The sequence below is a fragment of the Porites lutea genome, chromosome 13, assembly GCF_958299795.1.
Source record: "Porites lutea chromosome 13, jaPorLute2.1, whole genome shotgun sequence".
In the NCBI taxonomy this organism is placed as follows: domain Eukaryota; kingdom Metazoa; phylum Cnidaria; class Anthozoa; order Scleractinia; family Poritidae; genus Porites; species Porites lutea.
In genome coordinates, this window is record NC_133213.1 from 5,571,369 (window position 1) to 5,581,754 (window position 10,386).

Sequence of the window (10,386 nt, forward strand, 5' to 3'; positions counted from 1 at the left end):
ATCTGGGAAATGTTTGTTAGTAGAACCAGGAATTCTGGCCTTTGGAATGCGGAAAACAGCTCAAGGAATTCGGAATTCCACGAACAATTGAAATCTGGAATCCAAGTTCACTGACAAAGAATCCGCAATCCAGTACCTGGACTGATCCGGGATCCAAGATGTGAAATCCATAATCCAAGACTGTCCTGGATTCCTTACAAGAGGCGATTCGTTGATTATCACGTGTTAGTCTTCCTGGGATGTTTAGAGTAGGAAATAAAACTATTGAACTGTTTGAGGTGGCGAGAGAGTTAAATTTGACGAATAGAAGTTTTCCGTTGCCAAGAGAACTGAATCGAAATCTCGGAAAAAAAGACTTTTCCCATGGTCAGCGGCAAGTTCTGAGCATAAATGGAACTTTATGTTTTTCTGTAGATTACTTTTTCTGTGCCGTTGAAGTTATAATGACTTGGAATAAATTCGGTATATATCCACTTGACAAGGATCTTTTGTGAAGTCATAATCATCCTAAATTGCAAGCCATGGCAATGATTCAGTATAAGTTTCAAGCGATTAAGAGAATATAAAGGATGCCCTTTATGCTCCATTCAAACGATGAATTCCATGATTTAACGAGGTCATTAAAGCCCTATTCATTGTCTTGACTTAAACTCCGCTAAGTGGAGTGAGCTGCAATGCGGAAGTCACCAACGGGTGACACAGTAATCAGATCAGGTTTCAGACGAAGACATCATAGCGAACCACTGTCACAGATTCGAAATCTAAGCGCCCTGAGAATGAAGACACTTAGGCATCCTATTGATAGCCCTCAGAAAGTCATATTTGTGCGTTTTCAGGCGAAAGAAGACAAGCGAGAGGCAGGGGTAGAGCGTGAGATATGCGCGACGGGCTTCCTCTTAGCTTCTATTGATGAACGATTAAGACTTATAGATATTTCCTGCAACAACAATTTGCTATTTGTCTCCGAGACATCGAATAGAGTATCAACCTGTTTGGAAAAGGGTCTCGTCATCCTTCGACCAAGAGAATAGCACACCAAATAAAAATGATTATGGACCAGTTAGGAACATGTTTAAAATTTTGCGAAAACATTGTGAACTGAAAATAACTGAAGCAAAAAGGGATTGAAGTTCAAAATCCCTTTTAGGCAAAGATTGAAAGTCCCTTAATATGTTCGATGAAATTCTTCAAGATTTTTAATTAAAATCTCTTAATTTGAGGATATAACTCGGCAACATCATTGAAAACAAAGTAAGGAAAGTAATAGCAAAATGTTCTTCTAGTGCTAAAAAATAATTACCGTAACTTATTTTTAAACAAGGAATAGATAAGAAGAAATCAATGTCACGGGGGAGAATGAATTGTTAATCTTAATTAGGTGTTCCTTATAACCAAAATCTAATTTACTTTTACTTAATCAAAAGGCTTAATCAAACATGTTAGAAGAATAAAGGAAATGAGAACCACAGAAAATGTCACTAGTTTTAATAAATTGTCACAGAGTGACGGGCTAACAAACAATGCTTCAAATCTAGATACATCTGTGCTCTTATTACTGACACAAAAACAACTTTATGTTTATTGTTAATTACTTCGTTGTGTTAATTGGGAGGAACTGAATAAAGAGACTTCCTTTATCCTCGGGCGTCGAAGAAGCACCTCCGTCTCCTAACACTTGCTTCTCACTTAGGGCAAGAAGTTAGCTTAGGGGAGGGGTGGCTAGGTGGGCGGTTCCCTAACAGAGCCTCACATAAGCGTAAAGGCTGGATTTGGCTGGGCGTTTTTGTGGCGCTATTAGAAAATCCAATTTCCCCAGGAGCCCATAACCCGGAGCGAGCAACTTCCATGCGCTCCTTTCACGGCGTTTTCACAGACCAGTTTATTTTTAGAACGGTTTTGGCGCGAATTTTGAATATCTTTTGAATTCCAAAAACCAGTCAGCAAAACCTACAGACCTAAAAAAAGATATTTTTTTCTTTTTAATAACGTTTGGTTGTCCTTTTTGATATCTTATACTTCGAATGCGCTCATAGACGTGGTGGCGATTTTATTTTCGCGGGAAAAAGTGCTAAAAAATAAACTGGTCCGTAAAAACACCGTAACGTAGGCCTAGTAAGGGAGTTGCTCTCTCCGGGTCCTGATTTTCATTGTTGATTACTTTTGAATCCCAGTATAACTAATTAAACCCTGGCTAAGACCCAAAGGGATGTTCAGATAGTCGCGTCTCTGACATTTTAATTACTTACAGCAGCAGCAAATGCAGCAAACGAATGTGAGTAAAGAAGTGTTACCTCCTAGAGTTGGGGTCCAGCTAAAGAAACCGTCTATGGTGTTGTCCATAATATCACTTCTCACAATCGCAAGAAACAACCTTAGTCCTCCGCGGCCGGGGATAATCTCTACAGGTCTTGATTGCGTCACACTAACAGCACGCTGTTTTCTCGGTCCAGATGCCGTATGAATAGTTACGTCCCTTGCAGCCTGGCGATGTCATCAACTGTTGAAGATTATATTGTGCTGTAAAGTACACGAGACAGCTGACTAGTCAATTCCTGAGTAATGCCAATAGCTAGATCCTAAAGGTTGTGCGCTTTCTTTTAAGCACTTTGTTGTCGTGGATCACCGCCACTCGCAATTCAATAGACCTTGTTCACGACACCCCCGCCATTTTGCACGCACTTAAAGACTGACGGGATAAAAACGATGTTACGTGGTTTCTCAGAGGGCAAGTAAGTGATAACGTCTACCGATACAAGAAATTGTAGTCGAGTTTGTTTATTCTAAACAAAAGAATTTGAAACAATTTTTCTTCTATAGACCCTAGTGAAAAATTATGAGTGAAAGTGATCATTGCTAATACATATTTGGATGCAGTAACGAACGCAGATGTTCTCACCGCAAGCAATAATGATGTTAAACTTGTGGATGACTCGAGCTATAAATTTGCATGACTAAAATCGACGTCGGATTGAGAGAGTAAAGAAACTCGACTGCGATTAACCGTATTGGCAAATTTTACTACTTATTTGCCCCCTGAAATACCAGGTGAAATCACTTCTATCTCATCGATCCTAAAGCTCGTGCAAAGACGGTGAATACCATGAATAAAGTCTATTCGGAGCTCTCTCTCCAGAAAGGAAATATAAACTTATTCCAGTATTCAAATTATACCGCCTTCAATGAATTTTTCATCAAACATAGAACGCCTACCTCGTATTTCCCACAGAAAGGTTTGCAATTTTTCCAATGAGCAAAGCAAATGATTTTACACGTTTAAGGTCCAGAGCTTGTATATGCCTAGTATGAGATGCAAGTGACATTACGCAAGGTACATGCAAGGTATAAGACGCAAGTGACATTACGCAGACGTAATGAGATGTTGATCATTAGCCCACTTTGTTTGTATGAGACATTTTGTCCTAGATGTACACCTTAAGGGTGAATTTATTTGCGGCATAGCGGTCGCATTTGTCCTCTGGAACCTTTTCTATTGTTTTTAAGCTCAAAAATGATTAAAAATTCCAGCGGGAAAATGCAATGGCCATACATACAGCTGCGAATGCATTCAGACGAAGTCTTTAATTGTTCCATTTAGATTAAATTTTTCTTTCACACTCATGTTCATGGCATATCAGCTGTATATAGTAAAAACGGAATTAACCGAATGTTTTAATAATTAACTAAAGGACGGCTGGAGAGGATGAAAGTATAAACACTCTTTTTGACTTGCAAAATTTTACTCACGTCACCAGCAGCTACGCAAATTAATCCAAAAAAGTGCTCACGCAAGAAAAAAGAGTTCATCTCCCGTACTACACCAATATGGCCGCCGTTTCATCTGTTTGTAACACCAGCATGGCTGAGGAGATGTCATGCGAAAACGCTCCTAGATTTTAGAACTGACAGTGTAAATAACATTTATTTCTGTCTGGATCTTTGGGGCTACTAGATTTAATTCATTTGTGTATTTTTTGTTTGTTTATTTAATAGGTACTTGTTTATGTTTTCTTTATCCCAACCACATAATTGCTAAGGTTACGCGGGCTTAATAGAGATGGGAGGGGAGCATATTAGAAAAGACGATGGTACCAGTTCTCTATAAAGAACAAGGATACAAAGTGGAAAAGCTCAACTACAAGAAGTTTTAGGTCATGCAGCTGAGGATCAGAATCAAATCAGAACTTCCAGTTGGTAAATAAACCATCCCGGATCAGCCCACACGACGTTTTACAGTCGTGATTGATTAATACAGTTTATCATTTATTAATGAAGAATACTGAGAGGAGGGAAGGTGGGCTTAATAGAGAGGGGGCTTATTAGGGGGAAGGGGCTCAATAGAGGACTTACGGCATCTCATCTCAGGTGGCCATCCTTTTTCATAGACGCCTTTATTCTCGGCCAAAGATAATCGTTAATAGTTTCAATGCATGCACAACGCACTTCGTTAACAAAGTAGAACATCGTTTGTAATATCTCCTTTGCCCCAAGGTCTCCGTTAGGGCCTGTTTACATGGAGTGGGGGACCCCGGTCTAGTGGGGTTGGTTTCTTTTGTTTTCACGCTCTGGGGGACACAAAACAAAAGAAACTTACCCCACTAGACCGGGGTCCCCCACTCCATGTAAACAGGGTCTTAGTTATGTCAAATTGCTTCAGGACACTGTCCCTTTATATCATTCTCACTGGGCTCGATTATCGCCACTTATTTCTCTCTATCTATTATTCAGGCCTCGTCCACACTTATCCGCATATTTTTAAATGCTGAGATTTTTTTCTCCGTTTATGCCTTCCATTGACAAGTTAACGGAGTCAGGTTTTCGAAAACGGTCCACAGAGTGGAGTTTTTTGATGATGTCGTGTATCACAGAGCGCATGCTATCGTATTTCTATCGTAATACGTAACGTGTCGACACGTATTTTTTCGAAAACGTTGAAACATACGTAGCCAAATACGTGTGGAAGAGGCCTCAAGAGGTTTAAGGTCTGCGTCAAAGGTGTGTTGAAATAATATGGTTTATTGGCTATATCTATCGCTAGGATATCTAGAATAAAATTATTTTTTCCAAAAAGTGTATTTTGAGGTCTTCAAATTGGTAGCTGATTTACTTTGTTTGGATGAATAAATTGGCGTTTCTGACAGAGGATAAACAAGCTTTACTTTCTATTTTTTGAATGAACTTTTGGTTGATGTACAATGGACAGTCCGGCGTGAATTGTTAGAAATATTTCGTATGAATGACAAAAAAACATGTTAACGCTTGATCTCCGTTTTCTTAAACCCGTCACCAATTTTTAAATCAGTTAAGATTTTTAAGAAAAGATGGTCACGTGACACATCACTTGACTTAACAACACAATATTTATACGTCACTTGCACGTCTACAATAATGCAACTTATCCACCCCCCCCCCCCCCCCCCCCCCATCAAATTTTGCATAACTTTATCCATTTCTCCTGGGTATTACAGCCGTCCCAAGAGAAATTGAAAACAATGGTTGTTTACCATTTACATGGGCAAACCGGTCGGTTTACGGTTTGGGTAAATGGTACGCAAAGTTCAGGACTGGTAAATTTAGTTCCAGAATCGCGTTTACCATTTGTACAGATCAGTTCCATTTAACGGAAAACGGCCGCGAAGGCCTCAAACTGGTATCAAAGATGGCTTTGAGGAAATGGAACACGAATTTCCGTTTGGAATATTTCGTCCGGAAAAACAGGACTACCTTTTCAGATGTTCCGTTGCTCCCGGAAATTTTCCGTTGGGAAGACCCAAAAAGTCGTGTTCCATTTACTTTCGAACCGGATTTCCCGAAAAATTCTTGTAAATGATAAACAACCAATTTTTATGCAAAATTTTGGGGAGCAAACAAGGTGCATTATAGGAGATGGGTAGGTGGAGTATACATTTAAATGTTAAGGACGATAAGATTCTTTTTATGTTTGCCAAATTTCGATTCAGTTCCATCCACTGTGTCGACGTCATAGCCAATAAATCATTTCCCATAGGTAAAATTAGTATAGGTAATAGCATGATTTGTAGTGATTTTTGGCATAAATACCACGAGTGATATTTCAAAATTGTTAAACGCAATTAAGCGAGCCTTTAGGCAAGTGAAATTTGAGACAATTTTGGAATATCACGTGTTGTATTTATGCCAAATATCACGTACAATACTACCCAAAAAAAGGTTTGTAATTTTCACATGTAGGTATTTCAAATTAAGCTGAAATACCGCTGCTCTAAGCCAATCAAATTGCACAAATTTCTCTTGTTGTAGTATAAAGCCCATATGACCCAGGCCATAAGCTAATTGATGCCTCAAAGAAAAACGATATAGCCCTTTAACCTTCCTCACACGTGTGCTAGACTACTTTGCACTTGCTTCAAGGGTCTTTGTGACATGCCCTTAAGGGGCCGACAAGTAAATATCGTATACAGAATGTATTTTGCTTTTCTCCTCAAGTCAAGTTTTCTTAAAGTGTACGCCACTGGGTTGAAGAGCGATGGGCACAACCTTAGATAGTAAATAGTAGTGATAACGAATTCTGGGATATGTGGATCCTGAAGAACGAGCTCAAGAATGAAATAAGGCAACCAAAATAACACGTAAAGACATAACAGCAATACGCATGTCAGGACAGCCCTTCTTTTACGCCGTTGTTTCTTCTTTTCGTGTCTTAAAAAATCGGCTGGCAAGTTTTCCTGTGATATTCTTCGACGTTGCTTCCGTATTAACAGCAACATGCGTGCGTCTAACGCAACCATAACAATCAGTAAAACTCCGAAAAAAACGATGAGGTTAAATAGGAGGTAGGTCGTGTCTTTTTCTTGAACAAGAGCCAGGTCTTCTGCGGCGCTGTGGGTGTTGACGTGCGAGGTCCATGACAGTCGAATCAGAGAAGACAGACTTATGAGCCATATGAATCCCAGAACAGTCAAGACCCTGAAGCGGTTGACGATATGGCGATACCTCATAGCCCACTTTATGTAAATGTATCGATCGCAAGTCATGGCAGTGATGTGTAGCACCGTTGACTTTGACATAAAAGTGAAAAATGTGTTGGCACTCAGGCAAACTGGAGTTAAAAATGTAGCGCTGCATGCGACAACGAGAGGTATACCCAAGAAACCCACGAGAAAATCTGACACGGCTAAGCTGCAGAGGATAAGGTTACTGGTGGTTCTAAGAGAGGAGAAGCAGCAAATGAGCAGAATCACACCACCGTTTATTAACAGAATAATAACCATCATGATAATGGCGGGAATCGTGTCCAAGGGAATTCCAGATGAATGAACGAAGGAAGACTGCGGATTATTTCCAGAGTCTGCCATAGTAGTTTGCCTGCCCTTCTGAGATCTATATCATGTGACTGTCTTGTGTCTGATGCTTATCGGTTGACTTCGTTGCTTGTTTGGCGTTCAATCAGAAAGTAGATCCAAAGACGTTTATCACGAGCTGTTTGTCCTTGGGGGATTTGTATCACAGGCTGTTTCTTCTGTAAGAAAAAAAAAAGGTAATTGCTATAGTTTGATGAAAGAAATGAGTTATGATAGACCACGATTAAGATTTCGTACTAAAGCGATAATCGATTGGACGTGCTTGCAAAGCTCGATGAACAGGTGTGTTTGATTTACGCATTTGCATATCCCCAAAAAACAAATATAACAATGAAGAGTCTTTCACGAACAAAAATTTCGCCACTAATAGATCAGCATCATATCAAAATGTTAGGCAAAAGCCAATTTTCTGAAACACAGTCTGCTTCGAGAAATGAAGCTTTGAGCGGTTTGAAAGAAATTTGATTAACCTCACGGTACTCTATAAGGATTCATTAAGAAGTTCAAAAGTCAAACAATCTCTAAAATATGCTTTATAAAGATGGTGCCGGTCTTTTTGAACCAATGAAATAAGCGCATAGACTTCCTCTGCATCAATGTTAATTTCAGATCCGAGTCGCCATCAAATTCAATTACATCGCTAGCATTCGTTACGATAAATGTAAACATTTCACTTTTCTGATGTTTGGTAATCAATTTCTGAAGTTTCCAGTATGCAAGGTTTTCCATTTTTCAATATAAAGGTGCCCCTCTGAGGGAAGCGTTAATTGTACCTTATTTACGCACAATTTTTAAAAACCTTTAGGGTGGATCACCTATAAACTTGCTAATAAATGATATGGAACCTCAGTATAACAGCGTTTTGGTCACATCAGTAAGCATCTTTTTATACATAGATCAAAATTTCTATCACGATTATCGTGTTTTATACCTTGGGTTTTAAGCAAATTGGAATACATTTAATTAATTAAAAATGACAGATCCAAAATCATGGCGGATTGTTCTATTACCTTTTGTTATATTAGATGACGTCATGATGTCATCACTGCTATTGTTAAAGATTATATGTTAGCAAACTCTATGTTTTTATCAGATAAAGTATTACGTAGGCTTTTTCCTTTATGACCACTTTAAGGGGAAAATTGATGAAATTTGGGTTCTGCCAGTAAATTCAATAATATAGCGTCATAATGACGTCAAATTACGTCATTGTGCCAGTCAAGTTATAACTGGATGTTGGAAATTATGAGTACGCCATTCTATAGAATTTTGGCCGTATTATGAGAAGGTTTTGAAGTTGTAGAGGGGGCAGAAGCAAAAATAAACGCTTTCTGAATAGGATTAAAAGCCTTTGAAAACACTTACCCATCCTTAGGTTTTCAAAATCACAAGCAATAGTTCAGTTATAGTTATTTTGTTTTTACATATTTTATATCGGTCATAATGGTGATTTCATTAACTCGCCTCGCGAGGCAATAACGAGAATAACTGCTGTCTAGTCTCTGCTTTACCCAATTCTGTTTATGTGTTGGCTTATGATTAGTACAGTGTGCATCTGGTTATACTACATGGAAATAAGATAATACGGAAAAACTTTACGTTTAATTAAAAATTGTAATGACTGTTTGTCTTACTGTGTCAACAAACTAACCAAGGGGTTTTGTTGTGTCGTAACATTTTTACGAAAAGCGGAAATTACATCGGCCAAGGGATAGATACACTCCTTCACTTACCAAGAAGACTTGAGTGTAGTACGTAATTAACGTGTCATGAAGAATAATTGGGAAAATGGAATATTCGCAAGTAGACAATAGACTTATGGACTTGTACGTTACAATTTTCGCGGTTCTTCACAAAACGTTTAGTTTCAATTTCAATATGTATTGTGCATCTTAATTGTGAACGCAGACAAGTATATACTTGTAGGAGCGACGAAACAGACTTGTTTTAATATGGTGGCCGAGTCTTTCTTGAAGCTGCTGAAGATGGAAAAGCCCTCGATTTTTTGAGCTGGTGGAGCAAGGTTTTATTACGCCTAGGTATTTCAACAGAACTGTGACAATGTCAATAGAATAACGCACTTGCAACTTGTCACATGTAAAATGCATCAGAATTCTAAAGAGCTGTCATCTTGGATGTGACATTATGTTCGAAAGTGAAAAATAGGGTCAAAGCAATATATGACCACACCATCAAATCTGGATTTGTATAACTGGAATATGAGATTAAAACACAATGTCACACTTACTTCGGTACACTATTGCCCAGTTTCAGTTGATGATGATGATAATGATGATGATATGTGATTGATTTTAGATGTCAAGAGATGGTTACCATGAAAACTGTGTTAACAAAAAACTATTTTAGATAAATGTCAGACTTAAAGAGACAAATGTCATAGGTTAATGAATGTAAATAATGGGCAGTCTGTGCATTCGAGTGCAGGAGCACTATGGGTAGAGAACAAAGTGTTTAACATGGCGGGCTGAAGCTCGTGTGAACTGTGCTTTTAACTAAGAATCCGTACCATCAAGGACCTAGTTTTGCGTGCAGACGTTACAGTACCTGCAAAAATGTTTTGAAAATCAAAGCTAGAGTTTGAATTCATCACGGAATCTTTTCCCTTGGCTCTTCCCTCGTTGTGCAGAAGGTTGAGGATTAGAGAAGCCGAGTATCACTGTGTTCTTTATACAGAACGAAATGCTGCCGTTGATGTAGACAGCTAAGATGCAATTAAGATACGATCACAAGTGTTTCAGTTCATTCTCCTCTGTCTATGGCAACCTGAATAACCTGACAAAAGGATTTCGAATAAACGCCAAAAAAAATCTACATTGACTTTCTACCTGGGCATGACGCAAACGAACAGTAGGAACAAAAACAGGATTAAATAAAGATAGCCTACATTGTCGATGTGCGCGTTTGAGTCTTTGTGTCGGTTAGATTCAGTCTGCACGAAAATCATAAAACTCGGCCTTTCTTTCTTCTTGTTGTCAAGTGAGTTGAAAAGATCAGGCTCTTTTACTTTCTAGTGCCAAATGGGCGATCC

The 10,386-nt window shown here is 38.7% G+C and overlaps 1 protein-coding gene across 2 annotated transcripts; it reads right to left on the bottom strand.

The window, feature by feature from the left end:
• Positions 1 to 5,533: 5,533 nt before the first annotated feature.
• Positions 5,534 to 10,116, bottom strand: LOC140922940 (adenosine receptor A3-like). 2 transcript variants are annotated; one of them, XM_073372987.1, is made up of 2 exons: positions 9,903 to 10,116; positions 5,534 to 7,495 (listed from the first exon to the last, which is right to left on the bottom strand). In XM_073372987.1, exon 2 carries the CDS (start codon positions 7,329 to 7,331, stop codon positions 6,351 to 6,353), a length of 981 nt encoding a protein of 326 aa, XP_073229088.1. In that variant the 5' UTR covers positions 7,332 to 7,495; positions 9,903 to 10,116; the 3' UTR covers positions 5,534 to 6,350. The 2 variants fall into 2 exon arrangements, with proteins under 2 accessions (XP_073229088.1, XP_073229089.1); XM_073372988.1 differs by lacking the exon at positions 9,903 to 10,116 and adding an exon at positions 9,162 to 9,217.
• Between the last annotated feature and the right edge of the window lie 270 nt (positions 10,117 to 10,386).